Source organism: Aspergillus lucknowensis, assembly GCF_044049455.1.
Source record: "Aspergillus lucknowensis strain CBS 449.75 chromosome Unknown BJX67scaffold_46, whole genome shotgun sequence".
Classification (NCBI taxonomy): domain Eukaryota; kingdom Fungi; phylum Ascomycota; class Eurotiomycetes; order Eurotiales; family Aspergillaceae; genus Aspergillus; species Aspergillus lucknowensis.
In genome coordinates, this window is record NW_027263590.1 from 186,549 (window position 1) to 203,650 (window position 17,102).

The window sequence follows — 17,102 nt, forward strand, 5'->3', positions numbered from 1 at the left end:
GCGAAAAAGGCCCGCCACCGAAATATCCTGGGAACCTCACCTCCTGCGTCTATCTTGTTGATTGTCTGTGAATGTTTCTGAATTCTTCATGAGCCGTCTTCCCAGTGCTGGTTGACCGGAAGATGGTGTGTTTCCCACCACCACCACCACCATCCCCGACCGTATCCTCCCCTCCGCCAGCATAGAGCGGCCTTGGCCTCCACCATGTCTTCCCAACCACCCACGCAGGCTCAACTGGATTTAGCTGCTCTGGCCGGGTCGTCATCGCCACGGACAATGCGAGGCTTGCGGAAGATCCAATCTCACCACAACCTCTCCTCCGGCCTGTCCCTCTCCCAGGTCACTTCCGCTCGCTCCTCCGGGGGACCTGGGGACCTATCCAAGCCAACTCAGTTAGACTCACCTGTCCGGCTACGAGCCCACCGGCGCGCAAGGTCCAACAGTGATGCCTCAACTCGCGGTGCTCCGGTAATACCGACCCAGCGACGACCGGGGAGGAAGACGGGCTCCGGGTTTGGCGTCAAACGATCGCTCTTGGAGACGCTGTTGAGAGACGGTCCCCAGCAAGGCAACGCTCAGGAGGCGCTTCAGGAATTGCGATATCTGGTTCTGTCTACAAGAGTGGAAGCAGACGGCGATGGCATGGTATGAGCACTTCGCCTTTATACATCCGAGCATGGAACACCCATGACAGCGTTCTTCCCCCCTTTCTCTTGCTATTGACTGACTCCTTACGTCTAGTCAACTTATAGAGTCTATTTATGGCTTATCCTCCTCGATATCCCTCCCCTCCCGACCGATCAATACCTCTCCCTCATCCATCGCGGTCGGTCCCCCGCGTATGCGAAAATCCGCAATGATACCTTCCGCACTTTGGCGACAGACCCGCTCTTCAAACGTCGCGTCACAGAAGCCAGCCTCATCCGTTTGCTCAACGCAGTAGCGTGGAAGATCCATGATGCAAAAAACAAACACAGGTCAAAGTCGCGGCCGTCGTCTCGCCGACGGGAAATGGAGCTCCTCATCAACACACCCCCGAGTATCGCTGAAGAAGAGCCATCCGCAGACGACATGACACCAAACAGCTTGATCAGCAGTAATAGCAGTGCAGCACCAATTGGCCCTGGTATCACCAATGAGACAGCAATCTATGTGCAGGGCATGAATGTTCTCTGCGCACCTTTCCTCTACGCAGCCCGCAGCGAAGTCGAAGCCTTCGCCCTCTTCCACACTTTTATCACCCGCGAATGCCCCGGTTATATCCGTGGCGCCATGGACGGCGTCCATCGCGGGCTTGTACTCGTTGACCGATGTCTAGAGATTGTTGAGCCCAAACTCGCAGCATACTTATTCTCCAAGGGACTACAAGCAAAGCTATATGCCTTCCCATCCGTTCTCACGCTCTGCGCCTGCACACCTCCTCTTCCTGAAGTCCTCCACCTCTGGGACTTTCTGTTTTCCTATGGATCACATCTAAACATTCTTTGCATCGTGGCGCAACTGATTCGAATGAGAGACACGCTCCTCAATAGCCCAAGGTATGTCCAGTAACCGCACCTCCTTTGCCAGATGCTCTCCACCCGTTTCCCAGCCAGCCAGCCCACGCACGGCGCCACCAAGCAAACTTGGGTCCGAAATTCAGTCGACCAGTCACATCCTTCCCCCGTACATTCGGCATGACCTGCGTTTGGATTTGATACTAACTCATCGTCTTGCGAACAACAGCCCAAACAAAATCCTCCGATCCTTCCCGCCCCTCGACGCTAAAGAGATCATCGCCCTGACCGTCCTGATCGTCCGCAAGATCCCCGAACCCCTGTATGCCGAATTAATTGACCATGCTAAATGATGTGTCTGAATGGCTGCGTTGGAGTACCACCCGAAGTCTCCAACACCTCAGAGCATCCGGCGTCCTATTCATCATGGCCCCTCCACCAGTAGCCTTTGTATTATTGTTACACTTTTATTTTTACCCTTCGCCCTGTATATGGGCCTTGTATTGACTGTTTCGGTTCCCATGCATGGCGTTATTGCTCCCATTTCACTTCTTTCTTGTGGGTCCTAGTACGTTGAGGGACTGTGCCACTGACGAGATAAGACCGTGAGTGCGATGACTGGTCTGATATGGAAGGAGTTACGTCGCGACGCACCCAGGTGGGAAGGCCTGGCTCAGCGTCGTTTGGACGAAGTGATGAAGCTGGGTACCTAGTGCGTGCATGCTTTTGTACTCTGTACCTACGAGATGCGATGATTGACGAATGACATGATATGATTGACCGCATCGGACTGGATAGCACACTAAATCCTACCCAGACGAGTACCTGCTCCGAACCCTCTCGGACATCCTGTTTGTACGAGTCGGCGAAGCTCTTAGTCGTAAAAGCCACAGGGCTCGACAAACCACCCTATTTGTATGGACCCATCCACATCAAGGCTCATTCGACCAATTTTAGTCTAGCTCAATCATCCAATATTGACCGACTGCAGTCGCCTGCGCATCAAGACAGACAGAACCAGCGTCGACATTCCTCGTCATCCCCGTCTCCAGACCCTCGATCAGGAACTTCAGCCGTTTCAACTCCAGAGCAGCGATCCGGAGATGAGCATTCCTCTGCGAATCCTGGCCCCGGTCACCACAATGTGCTTTCTATATGTCCTAGCTCGCGGCCACCTGTATACGGAGGATTTTGTTTCGCTTTGGGTGCAACTCATCGGGGTGTTATTCCAGCGAACAAGTTTCTTGCACTTGACGTAGGAGGTCGTGGGTGGTATGCTCGCTCGACCCGGGATTTGGCTAGACTGTTCAAGTTTCTATCATGAATATACCTGGAACTTTTACTATGACATAGACGGGAACAATCCCCGAGGAAGAAAAAGAGTCCATTGTGAACTGGATGCGCCTTTCTTTTCCCGTTCGTCTAGAGCAAAATAATAATGAGAAGCGCCACAGTCAATAGAAAGGCCAAAAATAACAATAATAAAGTCCTCCGATATTGTTAGATTTGAGATATATAAACAGTCATGAAACAAGACCATAAACGAAGATCTACATCAAGTCGTCACAGCAGCTCTGGTTCCGATCCCGGATCCATTAACAACTAATGGCTGACATCTCTCGAGGGGTTTCCGCTCGGAATTGGGAGAACCCTTGGTCTCCTCGCATTGAGGATCCTGCTTGCCCCGACTGAGATCATCGGTATCTGAGCTTGAGCTCTCACTTGTTGGTGGCGTGGGTAGTGTTTGGCCCATCCCGCACGTAGAGAGGTTGTTTGGCCAGGGGGCATAATCTGTGAATCCTGGAGTGCATGCTGCGGTGGGCGTTGTGCTTCTGTCAAGCTTCACGCGGATTCTGAAGCCCTTGAAGAATGTATTGTTGTACAGGGCCACGGCGTGTTTAGCTTCCTCTGTTGAGCGTGTTGTAACGCGCGCTGATGTCTTGCACCGCGCGGTTTGGGCGTTGAAACTAGTGTCCACATGTATGAGCTCGCAGTGCTCGATAACGACATTTTCCTGCAAGAAGGCGTGCAGCTCCTGGGGCGTCGTTGTTGGGTCGAGGTTCTGCATCAGGATGGTGCGGCGGGAGTAAGTCGGGGCGGGGTGGTTACTATAGCTGTACACGCTTTTGCGGAGGGCGGAAGTGTTGACATGGTTGGATATGATGTTGTTTGCTATGGTGGGTGGGTGCATGGGGTGGGACACGACATATGTAGGGATGAATCCAACTCCCATTGGGTCGCCGAGCGACGCATGGAGAGCAGGCGAGTGTGGTAAGGCCGCAGCCGATTGAGATAACGGATCAGTATATATTTGCACGAAGGGTTGATGGGGGACAGCTATCGGGCTGAGCATCGCGCCATATTCTGCGCCGTGGTAGGTTGGGCCGGACGAGATGGCGGACCTTTGAAGCTCCGGCTATTAGCTAGTTTCCAGGGATGAAGGTGGTATAAAGACTGGCGTACTCTGCTGAGATGGGGGAGGGCGGTATGACCATGTTTTGGAGGATCCTCGGGGGCGTCGAAAATCCCGCTATATAGTTTGGGGAAATCAGACAGTGTGGGCTTTTCGTTGGCCCTGCGATGGGTCGAGTGGGAGAGCTGGTTCGCGCAAGAGTAACTACCAGGCTTTGTCCTTCCCAACCGTCGGCGGATAATCTATCTAGAAACCAGCACTCTTGTAAGTCTTCGCTCCTGACTAAGACAGTGCAGGCTTTGCGCCGGGACGTACCATAGGTCCGCCAGGCTTCATCCTCATTCTTCACGATAATTTGCCCCAGCCCGGTGGGAAATCCATGATTATCATCGTAAACGACGGCTTGGCGAATGTGCGATGCAGTTTGGCGGACCAGGTCTTTGAGTTCTTGCCAGCGACAACGGGCTGGGATCTGCCTTCTCAGTAAGACATGTCCCCTCGTGAGGGGCCCGGCTGGGCCTGGGTTGGGGGAGGTAGTATAGGAGAAACTCACCCCCTGGAGAAATAACACAAATTCTTCCTCAGAACTTCGAGGCCGTGTCGGTCGGCCTCGTTCGCGAGGGGGGGAGGGCATTGTTTGTGTGACACTGGGTATGTCCTCTGGTAGGTAATTTCTTGAACGGTATAATGTGAGAATCGCAGACCCCCGGATAGAGTGTCACGGTTTCCTTTCTGGCCAGGCAGCTGATATCGCAGCTTCGGCAGGAGGAGTGGCCAACAAGAAGTTCATCTATTGATAAGATACCTGGCGTTGCTGTCCCACCTTTAGATGTTTTGGTATTGCTAATGATCGCAAACGCGGTTCCAGACAGCTTTTGTGCGGAGAAAACTGGCGCGACAGTGACTGGAGAAGAATGAATGGCAGAGACCTGGTCTTTTAAGACAGGCGAGCAGGAGCAAATGGCAGTGGGCTGTGACGGTGGGATCGAAACGCTCTCCTGCCTACATCGACGCAGCGCAACGGTTTCGACTGAGATACAGGGAGTTTGGAACCCGGGGTGAGGGCAACGGTCACAGTTGCAAAATCGGCCCAATAACAACTCTGGAAAACGGGTGAAGAAGCTGTGAATAAAGTGATAAGAGAATGCAAAAAGGGTGAGAGCGCGGGTTCATCATCGAGGGGCGGATGGCAAAGGGCGAGGGCACCACAAATGGGTCGCTGACGAATAGCAGGGCGCAGCCTGAGGTTCACAGTGCGAGGGGATGAAGATATGTCAACTCGACTGGGATCTGGAATTGAAGGGATCGGAGCGAGCCTGATATGTCGTGCATGATCAACTGTGGTGGAGTAGGATGGAAGAGACAAGGAAGGAAGAGGATGAAGAAGCAGGACCAGGAGCAGGACGAGAGGCTGGATTTCCTTTTTCCTCCCCAAGCAACTTTTCTTTTCTTACCTCTCCGTTTTCGTTTTGTGCCGGTCCAAGATATCAAATCTTCTCCTCCATGTGAGAGTTTCGCCGAACTCTATCAGATGCAGACTGAGATTCCGTGCAACAATCACATTGACGGATCCCAGTCGACTACAACAGCCCTTGCACAAAGTTTGTCCCTCTCCGGAGAATCGTCGTCGAACAGCGCATCCAATTCCCCAGGATTAACCTTGGCGCCGTGAGCGTTACACCGCCAGATTGAGCTCAGAACCAGTTTATGAGGGGAAGCTGGGGTTGGATGGCAATGGGCAGTGCGAATGGTGGGTGCCGACCTTGCATATCCTGCCTCTACGAATGGTTGAAGAGCATGGCTGCATCGAGAATGAGGCGATGTCAACCGAGCGAGGGATGAAATATTTGGTCAGAACTCAAGAAGATCCAAAACCAGAGGTCCAGTCAAAATCGAAACAGCTTCACACTGGAGGCTCGATGTGAAAATCAAGTCTTGGAAGTTATGCAAGCCTAAGACTTGATTGGGCGATGCGATTTGAGGGACTTTGCTTTTTGATCGCTTCAAAAAGATCGATCGCGAAGGAACTACTTGTGATCTATCACGTCCGATGACGCGCACAAGCCCAGAACGAGGATCCGATCTTTCCTCTTCATTGACAAGGTGGTACCGAGACTTCCACAGGGCGAACAAGCGCCTCAGTGTGCCATTCAGGTCATCTGCGAAACACAGCAGTCCTTTCGAAGGACTGGCGCGAGGAAGCGAGTTGCCAGGTTCAGATTGAGGACCAGTCCGATCGATTCAGGATGATCCCTGGTTCGAATTTGCATCTGAGGTATCCGTTTCAGCTCCTTCGACTTCTGAATTTCACCGCCAGATTGATCCACTGCAGCCCGGGTGCATACAGAGCACTCGGAACAGCGCCGGAGTAAGCGATCCAGGGCGCTGTGAGCGGACACCGGGCTTGCCTGCTCCAGAATTCCCTCGTCGGAGGGGCCGGATTATCCGAGAAAGCGATGGGAATTGCTCCATACCGAAAGGAGGAGGAGTGAAAATGTTGCCACGATCAAGGACAAGTACTCCGGAGTAGTCTTTCCATTGGCTGAAGCATCGTTTGCTTTGGATCACTTTCCACAGTGAAGGGCGGGATTCTCAAGGTGAGGCTCAATTCCTTGGAATCATGGTCGCCCTTGAGAATACGAGGTCGAGAGTCACGCTGCCGCGTCGTGTGGATAACTTTCTCCCTGTTTCGGTCGCTGGTTCTCACATGAGGCCCGATTATTTGAAGACGCTCGATCTGATCCTGCACGGTCGAGCCGCTCCAGGGCGATGCGAGGCGGCGCCATTCCATTTCTGGGATGTGACAAGGCTGAGGCTGTGCTCTTGATCAGCATCCAGATTGTGGCGCATGGCCACGAGTTAGAGAATGGTCTCGAAGAACCTCTTTCAGTGCAAGGATTTCTCGGACACTCTTGACTGGACAGTCGTGGACACTGGTGCATGGCCGAGACGCTCGGGGCTCCCGAGAGGATGGACGTTGGTGTCAGGGGACACCGGACGACCTCAGCCAGCGTGAGACAGGGCGCTCCAACAAAGAAAATCGCTCATCAATGTTCAGGAATCTTTTCCGAGAAGACATCACATGTTTCGGGGACATCACGTTGTACCATTCTCACGAAAACTCGTTTGACAACAGTTGTCTTTCTGTTGGAGACGGTTCTCCGCCGAACTCCGCTGGTCATCTCTTCACCTGCCACGTTCCTTCTCTCCCGTGACGCTCTCCAAGAACCGGGTCCCAAGCCAAAAATCAATAGGATGGGAAAAGTCTGCTCAGGAATTATTCCTCTCTGGTGGCAAACAACATGAAACGAACACATCCTCCAGACGAAGCTGTTCGACGGTCTGCCGACCCACTGATCAGCGTCCGCTCCGTTATGCCGGAATTCCAAAATCTCAGCATGGAAAAAGTGAAAAGGGGCTCTCTGCTTTCTTTGCTTTTTTCTTCTTCTCGTGGCGGTGGTGTTTCGCCTGTCCAGTGACCATTGGTCCTCAGACAAGGTCATCCTCGATCAACGACTCAGGGCACAGACCAGGGAAGGCCCGGTGTGACGGCGTCCTCCGACGCTGTTGCGCTTCCCATGGTGGCTTGCCTGACCCGACCCAGGCACGAACCACCTGTCAGTTGACGAACCGCGCTGTTGTTTTCGGACACGCTCCAGCTCCAACTTGCGATCCTGGTCTCCACCCCCGAGTCCTGACTTTTGGGACACTCGGCGGCAAGGGGCAGAGAGATGGGAGAGCGAGGTGGACTCGTGGAAGAGCAAATTTCTTGTCTGCTCCTCCAGCCGTCGTCAATCTCTTGTAACATGGCCACGTCTTCCGGTTTCGACTTCGAAAGATCCAGAGAACGACCGACTCGACGAGCCGGATCCATCGATCGACCTTGGTCGTGCCTGGCGCGACATGTGCTGTGACCTTTTTGGCGTTCCCAGATTTGAGTCACACTGATGCGCTTTATCCACCGCGGGGTTGCATGTGCCTCCGAAGATAATTTTTTTTTCTTCGCAAAGTGGGGAACGGGAGTGCATGGAGAGAGGAGAGTCGGTCGAAGGGAAAAAGTGACCGCTTTGAAGAATTCATGAGTAAATGCCAGGTACTCACCATAATGATGGGAAGGAACCCCATGCAGCACCAGCGCACCGGTTCAACTCCTTGTCCTGCTGAAGGGAGATCAACGCGGTTTGTGGTGATGATCGTGGGCATGCGAGCGAGGATCTCTGGGGTTGAGGCTGACTGACATTATGATAGACAGAGTGTCTTCCCCGATGGGGAAATTACGAATCTCAAATCTGCACTGACGCCCCCTTGGCATTGGCTATTTGAACCTTGAAATCTCAGAGTGGATTTCAGTAGATCTCCCACTATTGGGGACGAATTTACTTCTGAAACGCTAGACAAGGGAGATGAATATGAAGCTGGAGTCTGAGCTCGCCACCATTTCGTGGCGTCGGGAACTGTGCTGTAGAGAGAACGAAAGAGTGGCCAAAGACGCGAGATTGAAAGATAAAGACAGTCAGAGTTGAAGATAAACCATTGCTATAATACAAATAAGCGAAGAGGAAGCAGAAAACTCCAAGCCTTCATTCGCAAGACAAATATCGTAGCAAGATCCATTGGTGAGAGGGAGCAGTCGATATGAGTACGAGTAAGGCCGCATCCAAGCTACCGAACAAGTGCAATTTGCTGCAGACTGGTGCCGTGATGTAATTCCGATTCCAGAGCTGTATTGTCGGCAGGGTGCACTGCACCGTCGCAGTCTTCGTCCGGCATGTGCGAAATCGGTTGGTGGGTGGGCTTGACAGGACCAGCCATTGCGATCGCGATCGGGCCTTCTCGAGGCCAATCTGCGCCAGCACAGTGAGAATGTTCCGAAAACATCGTCAAAGTGGAATGGTGTGGTGCGTTGTGGAGGGAAGACCATCCAAGGACCATGAAGGCGCCGGTGCCTGTTATATTTTCCCAACACCGTAGGTACGCTCGTACGTACGTGGCGTGTGTATGTGTGTAGGATGAGAGGGGAAATACGCGTTGGTGTTGGCGGTTGCTTTCGTTTCTCCGGGGAAGATTTGGTAATAATAAGGCGTTGAAGGTATTCGGTTTGGGTTCAGCGGCCAAAGCCCACCATGGAGGCACAGCGGCTGCAGTAGTAGGAGTTCATTCCGAAGCGGACCACGCCGGGCGTGGAGTCGTTCTCGAGACTCATGGAGCGCTGGCAGCGTGAGCAGCGGACGATGTCGAAGCTCAAGGAGCTAGCGGTTGAGCCGGTCGAGGTGTGTGTACCCATGTCCTTACCAGTGCCGGAGGGCGGGCGAGGGACTTGGACGGAGGAGGAGCTCATGGTGGTGGATGTGTGGAGAGGGTTCGAGCGGATGGAACGCAGATAGGTGGGAGGGTCGGCACGGTTATATCGGTTGGTGTTCTCGTAGTGTTCCGGATGGGTTGCCAGTCAGGAAGAAGGCAAAGTGCCCGGGACTGGTAAAGGCCAGTGTGGTTAGGGAGGGTGACCGGACAGGGCGAAGCTGAGGACCTATATGTGATTTTGACCAGCAAAGTTTCAGGGTCAGATCGACCCACTTGCCTTCAGGCTTCCATTTTCTTTTTTCTTTTTTTTTTTTTTTCCCTCCCTGTTTTTGTCCCCACCCTGGTCGGCCCAAGGAGCTCAAGGATTCACGGACAGCCTGTTTTTTCTTCGAAAATTGAATAACAAACCCAAGCGGGTGAAAAATTCAAAATCAGAATATTTCTGATAAATGTCGAACAGCTGAACTTGCTTGAAGCCCCAGTTGGCCTCAAGGTCGAGGCTCGGCTGTCCTCGTTCCAGACAGACTCGGAGAGCTTTCCACTGTCAACCATGGGAGGAGGATGGAAAATGAACCCTCTGGAAATGATCCTTGGTTCTTAGCTGTGAATCAGCAAAACGTGGGGAGCTGCTTATCTTTCCCTGGGGTTGTCCCGATGGATTCGCGAAGGATGTGAAGCTGAAGGGCGGATATTGTCATTATTATTGTGACTGGACCTTAATCTGCGCAAGTACTTGGTGATAGACACTCATCGTCGCAGGGATGGCCGTGGGAGAATCTTCCTCTCGTCGTCGTGGTCATGTCGTCACGACTGACGAGGATGAACTCGAACGTTCACGATTGTCCACTTACCTCTGGGGAAACAAGAAGTAACTTATCCTTGGTTATCGATCGGATCAGTTCTTCGGCTGCTCAACCCACTCCCTTCTCTTCGCACGGGTCTCTTTGGATTACTGCGGGCCATGAGTCAGTCGGGCCATGCGCGATTTGTATGGTGTTAAATCAGGTTGATAATTGATGGCCTCATTTTTATCACATCCTGCTGACAGTATTCGTATCCTGGTGGCTGTGTTCTCTTCTCAGCTGCAACAAACACGGCACCATTCGTCTCACCTCATCGTCCTAACAGAAGACCAAAGCAGCCGTAACGCTCAATACATGATGCTATCTTGGGCAAGACGGGCTTGAATATGTGGGAACCTTGGGCGAGAGGCACGAGTCTCGCAGTCATCCAATAATTACCTCAAACCCATGGGTCCTCACTTGAGTGAAACTTGGCGGCTGCGCAGAGCTGGTGCTTGCGAGCGCTGGGCGTTTCAAAATCTAGTTTGTCGTAACTCGTGCACAACGCGCACTCCTTTGTGATCATTATGATTCTTTGCGATTCTCACTCCTCTTCTTTTTTGGGGCTGCGCAGTCGCCTGAAGAAGCTCTCCTTCGATACCTTTACCGCCCAATTTCTTCGGTCGTCTCAAGGTGGTCTTTCGTGTTCTTCGCAAGAGCTCGAGAGATTTACCGGCCCGTTTAATTGGTTGAATGAGTTTCCGTTCCAAATTGTCCGCAGGGTCTCAAGCTGTGGCTTCTCATGCACCATGGAAACAGATTCATGACAGCTCGAGCAGATGATTTGATCGTGATGGGGATCGCGACTCTGCGGAACACGTTCCGTGCTCTGCTTCTCTGGAGTGCGGGGTACTGACATCCCAAAGGACAAATTCGTGGAGACCTCGACAGGGCAATTCTACAAGTGTTTTGAGCCAGGGCAACAGTAACCCGAGCTCTCTTCTCTTCTTTTGAATCGAAAAGAGCCTGAGGTGGAGACATTTTCGATATCACCAGCGGCACCGCTCTCGCCAATTTACCGATTTCGCCGACAATCCTTTGCCGTCAATCCTTTGGACACTGATAACAATCATTGCCAATGATGACATCTTTTGGCTGCACGTGAAAAGATTGCTTGAAGAGGACTCCGTCCCTGTTATGGTTCGGGTCCCTCATTCGACTTCGAGCCAAAAAAGCTCCAGTTCATTCCCCTGTTGGACAGCGAGGTTTGGATCCTGTTCTCTTGCGGTTGCGGAGGTGAAGTTCCCCTCATTGCAGGAAGATCAGAACAGGAGGACGGAAAGGCCCGTGTTTGGGCATGGCCACTGGAGACGAACAAGGTCGCATATTTCAATGAGCCGTCACCTCGATCGGCAGGCACTGAGCCAATCTTCGTCCTGCATGACCTCGGCGTTGCCCCAAGAATTAATATGGAGGTGCGACAGTTTAACCCAGAAATAGTATAATTGCTTCGAGGGGCCTGCGGAATGCTGTAACAGTGCATAAACTTGCGGTCCACCCGTCGAGAGTGGAATGTACGTGGACCAAAATGTGAGGGCATATGATCCGGTGACGCCGGCGATTCCGTATTGGAGTGAAACGACAATCTACATGTTATTTTTTTCGTGATTCGACGTTGGCAATCACACGATCGAGACAAACAGCTCTCCTGGTCCGCTGGAAGGCCTAGTCTGAGAAGGGTCTCTGACATCATCGCAGCTGCTCTCTCCAACTCTCTGAGGGGAACAAGTCGTTTACAAAATCGTCTTTGGCTCCCATGGGCTCTGAGAGGGATCACGGTTTAATTGACCGTCTATCAATTACTGCATGAGCTTGGTTGAGAGGTTCCCCTTATCGCCGGATGCTCGGTCCGCCGTCCATGATGAAGCGCGCTGCCTGTGGTTGTTACTTCCCCTCACGGTAACGCGATCGACGTCATCGGGAGGCGGTTGGGGATGGCCCGGAGATGACCTCGACTTGAGGGCAAGTCGCGACTGCTCTTTGGCAGCTCCTCGCCAAAAACTACGACTGACCTCTTGTTATTTCCTTCAAGGAGACTGATTTTTCTTAGCGTGCTCACAATCAACTTGAAGTCTCGAGAAATTCCCATCATCGTTACATGTCCCAGGTTTGAACGATCATTCTCGCAGCCCGAAGGCCCAGCGTGGATCTTGCCCCGCCACCCCACTCTTGCCCTTGACCGAAACCACCACCACTTCCCCCCTCAGTATCGTTGGAATCGCGATTTGATTTCGTTTTCCACCGTCCCTTGCGCTCAAGCCGCCTCTTCCGTCTTTCCGAAACCTGCGCGAGAAAAAGACGTGCCGAAACTGCGGGAACCAAACCCATCACCATGCCTGGTCCAGCACCCAACCTCTACAGCTTTCCGGACACCAGCGCTCTGGCCAAGCAATTGCGGCCCTATGTCCTCCGTCATCAAAACTCCGCCCTGGGCCGCCATGATGCCTTTCGCGTCGCAGTCTCTGGAGGCTCTCTTCCTGCTGTTCTCGCCAAAGCGCTTCTTGCGCCCAGCGAAGGGACTCCGGAAGATACCGCCCAGTTTTCAAAATGGGAAATATTCTTCGCGGATGAGCGCGCAGTCCCTCTTGATCACGAGGATAGTAATTATCGTCTCTTGAAGGATGAGCTTCTCAGCAAGATCCCATCAGAACTGGGCTCTCCCAAAGTACACCCAATCGACGCGACCCATGTTAACGACGAAGATCCTCAGGAGCTCGCGGACTTGTACCAGGAGGAATTGATGCGCTCTTTCGCCGCCAAAGACAGTGTCAAACTGCCCGTGTTTGACCTCATTCTTCTCGGCTGCGGGCCGGACGGCCACACTTGCAGCCTTTTCCCTGGCCACGAACTATTGCGAGAGAAGGACGCATGGGTATCTGCGATCAGCAATTCCCCCAAGCCGCCACCGAAGCGTATTACCCTCACTCTGCCTGTCGTCACTCATGCTGTAAACATTGCATTCGTTGCCACGGGTGGTGGGAAGAAGGATATTATGAAGCAAATTTTCGATGCGGAGGAGGGAAGGGACCTTCCATCTGCCCTGGTCAACCAGGGCGCAGGGGAAAAAGTCAGCTGGTTTACTGATTACGCGGCCGTGGAGGGTGTTGCGTTTCCAAGACGAGGTAGCTTGTAAATCTACGAGCTTCGAGCTTCTAAGGCCTCGACTATACGTCTCTCGTCTTCGAACGAAGATTGGTTGGTTTAAACAGTTGACGCTCCATACATTCACCCATATCCGTTACGCACGATAGAATAGGGTTATGCGGACCTCGACTATTAGGTTGAACTCGGAGTCCTCAACTATGGACTTATCATGGTCGGCATTGGGTTTATGTATAACCAGTTGCACAATTCTACCGGCCATTCTTCCTACGCACTGAAGGGGTGTGTTGTCTTGAGTAATCGAGTCCTTCCTCTGATAACTTTAGGCATGAAGTCGACGGTAAATCTACCAGAATGGCGTAAGTTCTAACAGCTGATGAATAGTAGTCGATCTGCGGCGACCAGGTGCATCGTCGTGGCTTACCACGGCCACACGTGGATGTGCCTTCCTTTGCTTGGGTGATGCAGCTGACGATGCCAAGCTTCCTCTGGGACCCGTGGACAGCTTCTGCCGAACTGAACTCGGACTCACAATCACCCACTGGGCTTGAAGAGACCCCAGCTCCCTACCCTTATCTTTGTCTCTATTCTTATAATTTTCCGGCTTCAACACAACTCTCCACTCAAGCTCCGAACCGGGTGAGACGATGCCAATCCCCACGCGTTTGGTTCCTGGCCGCGATCCTCGCAAACAGGTGAGGTCAAGACTCAATCTTCCCAACTATTCGAAAGCGGTATCCCCTGCATGTAGTTATCCATACCTCTCTAACACATGTACCAAAGCCTGCTTCTGTGGGACGCTCACTAACGAACCCGAAGCCTTCCTCCGCCACCACACAACAAACTGAGCAAATCACCCCAAGGACGGTCCCCTCCGCGCTTCCATCCCGGCGCCAAAGCCTTGTCAAACCGAGTCAATTAAAAACTCCATCCTCTGCTAAGTCCGGCGGCATACCCACAAGTACAAGGACGGTTGGACGAGGTCCAACATCCCCAGTCAAGCAGAATGACAGACAACAAAATGGGCGGCCACCGTCCCCGAAGAAAATGGAGATGCCTCCCCCTCCTCGGCCAATTCGATCGTCGTCTTTGAGACAACCGCCGAATTCAAATACTGCGACCCCGACGGTAGCGAGGGGACATACAAGGCACCGAAGCCAAGTTGTTACGCCAAACACCCCTAAAACACCTCAAACACCATCCGTGGCAGGAGCGTCGAGGTCGAGAAACCAATTCAATACATACCAGCAGCATTACACCCCGAAGAAAACCCCAAAGCCACCAACCCCAACGCCCTCAGTCACTGCGACTCCCGATCGGCCTCCTTTGATACCTTCATCATGGCCGGAGATTGCGGCGCTGCAGACTGAACTCTTACAGCTGAGTCTTTTTCACAAATCCTCTTTGCAGCATAGCAACCGTTGGGAAAATGATGCCGAGAAGCAATTACAGAACAAATACATTTCGGTAGCCAGAGATTACAGAGCAATCCTGGACGTGGAGAAAGAGTCACAAAGGAAAATTAATGGGCAGGCATTGCATGACTGGCTTCAGAATTCGCGCGAGCACAACGGGCAGCAAGGGTTTGCACAACAAGTCCAACTCCTATCGCAGATTGCTCAGGAAGTGTATGATATTGGCGACAGCCGGGGCGGACGGTACACGATAGCCGTTCGAGAGTTTGAGAACTGGCTTCAGAAAGTCGAGGAGATCAAGGCAGCCAGGAGTTCATACGGAGAAGGACAGGATTCCGCGCTTTTCATTGACCCTATTGACCACCGATGGAAGGAGGATACCACTGCTTTGATTATGAAACTAGAACTGGCATCGAGGCAGCTACAAAGTCTTGACATCCTAGGCTTCGGAGAGGTGGAAGCGCTCGACGGTTCTGCACTATTTCGAACTGCCAAAGGCCTGGGTGACCTGATGGGGTTGATGGTCGAAGAGCTGAGTGCCATTCGCAGAATCGAAGCCAGCATTGTGAAATCTGAGACAACGGGTGTTAGTCAGCTGGCCCAGCAATTAATTGCGATGCAGCCACGCGAGAATCCTCCGAAAGCGATCCTGAGAACCGGAAATTGGAGACGATCATCCCCAAAGTCATGACAGTTTAATTCAGGAGTACCAATCTTTCCAAGATCGATCTTGTCTGTGAGAAAACGGGGAAACAACCTGTCTTCTGAGCCTTTTTTTTTTTTGCTATTAGTGCCACCACGAAGGACTTCCTTCGCACGTTACTGGGCAGACGCCTCGGCTGAACCTGATTTATGGTTTTGAGTGACCATGGCAAGACAAAAAACCTGTTTTTGCAGAATATCCTTCCCTATTGGGTATCGATGCGTCCATCCACCTCACGGAACGGAGGATGGCCTGTCATTTGGATTGAATGCTGGTTCAGCACCCGTCTCACCCTGCAATGCAATCCTGATTGAGTCAAGCCAGCCCAAGATTATTCCAGTCTTCGTCCCGCAGATTTGTACCCGACGGTTGACGCGGTACAGGCGGTCGGCAAGCGGCTGACATGTTTTCGACCCGTATTCGATGGAGTCTGCAGGTCGGATGCCATCAGTAGCACGAGGAACAGCAGGGGTGGTGAGCCGAATGCCTGAACATCCTTTGGCTCCCAAAGGACGGATTGTTCCGCCTCTCGAATGGGTAATGTGGTCAAGACATGGCTGCTTGTTGCAAGAGGTGAGCGAAGGGCATTCCCAGACCGAAGCAAGGAGGGTCTCTGCCAGTTGTTGGACATTTGTGCAACGAAGTGATATGATTTTTAACCTGGTCTGCAAACAAAGATTAGCATCAAGAAGAGAATTAGATAGGGATCAAAAAAAAAAAAAAAATAATAAATTGCGGGAGTTTGCTGCGGGCGACTTCAGGAATTGCCGGCTCGAACTTGAAAATGCGCAAAAGGCGAGCTGGGAAAGAACTCCGACCTGGGAATGCTTTTTGAGTAATCGTGGCGCCCGGCCCCGGGGGCGTTCTTTGACACTTTACTTAACTGGCATCGAGTGGGCCTGTGAGGCACAGGGCCAGGGCCTGACTCAGCACCACTTTTTTGGGGACGCGTGCTGTCAACTGCCGTCATGGGAAGTCGAGGGTCGCTGCAAGTGCGGCTTGCAACAAACGCCATCCTTCAGGTTTTCAGAGTCCAGAAAATCACCTCTGCGAAGTCCTTGTTTGGCTAACCCCTCTTCCTTGCGAAGGAGGGTGAGAGATTCCGTCCAGACCGCGATGGAGCCGCCGAGAAAAGGTTGGGAAGCAGGCCACAGGCAACGAGTGTGACATCACCGCTTCCCCCCAAAGGACGGCTCCAGGCTGGATCTCCCACCATCCATGGACCATCCCCATCAGTGTCTTTGAGGCGTTCTCGCATTTTTCCAGGATGGTCGGCAGTTCCGCACTCTTGGGCCGTCTTTTAAACTGTTGGACGCCGATTTCTCGAGAACCAGTCTCGAGCCTCCATCATTTGGTGTCACATTAGCCTGAACCAACTCCAGACCAGCGCCGCTCCAGTTGGTTGTCAACTGCCAGTCTTGAGGCGTCGAGCAGTTCTGGGCTGGGTGGATCTCCTCTCATGCGACATTTCAACTTCTTCTCTCAGTTGCTCGATTCCCTCTCTCGCCGTGTTCCCTTCCCTTTCTGATGAGTTCTTTGCCTCCCTTTGCGGACTGCCAGTGCCTCCTCACAAACTAAGCAAATCAAGCTCTCTTCTCGCCCCCAAATGAATTCCGTGACCCCCTCTTGATCTCATTCCGCTGCCACCCCCACCCGAGTCGGCAGGAAAGCGCCACAATCGATATCTCTAAACCACCGCAGCGGTGTCCCTGCCTTGCCTTTTTTCATCAAATTTTTCTGTCACTTGCGCATGGCCTCGTCGTCCCCTTGATAGGTGTCTCAATAATATTGTATATTGTCCGTTTTCGCACCACATCGCCAGACGTCGCC

The 17,102-nt window shown here is 52.6% G+C and overlaps 7 protein-coding genes across 7 annotated transcripts; 5 read left to right on the forward strand and 2 right to left on the reverse strand.

Annotated features, from left to right (window-relative positions):
* The first annotated feature begins 17 nt into the window (after positions 1–17).
* Positions 18–2,334, forward strand: BJX67DRAFT_362513 (rab-GTPase-TBC domain-containing protein). The gene is made up of 3 exons (XM_071030007.1): positions 18–645; positions 742–1,538; positions 1,726–2,334. Exons 1-3 carry the CDS (start codon positions 205–207, stop codon positions 1,847–1,849), a joined length of 1,362 nt encoding a protein of 453 aa, XP_070882911.1. The 5' UTR covers positions 18–204; the 3' UTR covers positions 1,850–2,334.
* Positions 1,910–2,935, forward strand: BJX67DRAFT_233499 (uncharacterized protein). The gene has a single exon (XM_071025972.1). The coding sequence runs from the start codon at positions 2,269–2,271 to the stop codon at positions 2,818–2,820; it is 552 nt and encodes a 183-aa protein (XP_070882912.1). The 5' UTR covers positions 1,910–2,268; the 3' UTR covers positions 2,821–2,935.
* On the reverse strand, positions 2,936–4,886 carry BJX67DRAFT_233426 (RNA-binding protein). Its single transcript, XM_071025970.1, has 4 exons — positions 4,463–4,886; positions 4,225–4,381; positions 3,960–4,155; positions 2,936–3,898 (listed from the first exon to the last, which is right to left on the reverse strand). The coding sequence occupies exons 1-4, from the start codon at positions 4,541–4,543 to the stop codon at positions 3,052–3,054; spliced, it is 1,281 nt and encodes a 426-aa protein (XP_070882913.1). The 5' UTR covers positions 4,544–4,886; the 3' UTR covers positions 2,936–3,051.
* A 6,117-nt stretch (positions 4,887–11,003) lies between these two features.
* BJX67DRAFT_233400 (uncharacterized protein) lies at positions 11,004–12,065 on the reverse strand. Its single transcript, XM_071025968.1, has one exon. The coding sequence runs from the start codon at positions 11,743–11,745 to the stop codon at positions 11,188–11,190; it is 558 nt and encodes a 185-aa protein (XP_070882914.1). The 5' UTR covers positions 11,746–12,065; the 3' UTR covers positions 11,004–11,187.
* A 319-nt stretch (positions 12,066–12,384) lies between these two features.
* BJX67DRAFT_384292 (6-phosphogluconolactonase) lies at positions 12,385–13,185 on the forward strand (the record flags this gene model as incomplete). Its single annotated transcript, XM_071033639.1, has 1 exon — positions 12,385–13,185. The coding sequence occupies one exon, from the start codon at positions 12,385–12,387 to the stop codon at positions 13,183–13,185; it is 801 nt and encodes a 266-aa protein (XP_070882915.1).
* Positions 13,186–13,663: 478 nt separating this feature from the next.
* BJX67DRAFT_233796 (uncharacterized protein) lies at positions 13,664–15,478 on the forward strand. Its single transcript, XM_071025973.1, has 2 exons — positions 13,664–13,849; positions 13,938–15,478. The coding sequence occupies exons 1-2, from the start codon at positions 13,802–13,804 to the stop codon at positions 15,258–15,260; spliced, it is 1,371 nt and encodes a 456-aa protein (XP_070882916.1). The 5' UTR covers positions 13,664–13,801; the 3' UTR covers positions 15,261–15,478.
* BJX67DRAFT_233404 (uncharacterized protein) lies at positions 15,479–16,818 on the forward strand. Its single transcript, XM_071025969.1, has one exon. The coding sequence runs from the start codon at positions 15,696–15,698 to the stop codon at positions 16,437–16,439; it is 744 nt and encodes a 247-aa protein (XP_070882917.1). The 5' UTR covers positions 15,479–15,695; the 3' UTR covers positions 16,440–16,818.
* Positions 16,819–17,102: the final 284 nt, after the last annotated feature.

What these genes read in the sequence shown, in the direction of transcription:
- BJX67DRAFT_362513 (XM_071030007.1), top strand. Translation starts at nt 205, where the DNA reads ATGTCTTCCCAACCACCCACGCAGGCTCAACTGGATTTAGCTGCTCTG. An exon ending in AAGCAGACGGCGATGGCATG is followed by an intron (nt 646 to 741) that starts GTATGAGCACTT and finishes CCTTACGTCTAG; the next exon opens with TCAACTTATAGAGTCTATTT. An exon ending in ACGCTCCTCAATAGCCCAAG is followed by an intron (nt 1,539 to 1,725) that starts GTATGTCCAGTA and finishes TGCGAACAACAG; the next exon opens with CCCAAACAAAATCCTCCGAT.
- BJX67DRAFT_233499 (XM_071025972.1), top strand. Translation starts at nt 2,269, where the DNA reads ATGATTGACCGCATCGGACTGGATAGCACACTAAATCCTACCCAGACG.
- BJX67DRAFT_233426 (XM_071025970.1), bottom strand. Translation starts at nt 4,543, where the DNA reads ATGCCCTCCCCCCCTCGCGAACGAGGCCGACCGACACGGCCTCGAAGT. An exon ending in TTGTGTTATTTCTCCAGGGG is followed by an intron (nt 4,382 to 4,462) that starts GTGAGTTTCTCC and finishes CTGAGAAGGCAG; the next exon opens with ATCCCAGCCCGTTGTCGCTG. An exon ending in CCCTCCCCCATCTCAGCAGA is followed by an intron (nt 3,899 to 3,959) that starts GTACGCCAGTCT and finishes GGAGCTTCAAAG; the next exon opens with GTCCGCCATCTCGTCCGGCC.
- BJX67DRAFT_233400 (XM_071025968.1), bottom strand. Translation starts at nt 11,745, where the DNA reads ATGATGTCAGAGACCCTTCTCAGACTAGGCCTTCCAGCGGACCAGGAG.
- BJX67DRAFT_233796 (XM_071025973.1), top strand. Translation starts at nt 13,802, where the DNA reads ATGCCAATCCCCACGCGTTTGGTTCCTGGCCGCGATCCTCGCAAACAG. An exon ending in GCCGCGATCCTCGCAAACAG is followed by an intron (nt 13,850 to 13,937) that starts GTGAGGTCAAGA and finishes CATGTACCAAAG; the next exon opens with CCTGCTTCTGTGGGACGCTC.
- BJX67DRAFT_233404 (XM_071025969.1), top strand. Translation starts at nt 15,696, where the DNA reads ATGGAGTCTGCAGGTCGGATGCCATCAGTAGCACGAGGAACAGCAGGG.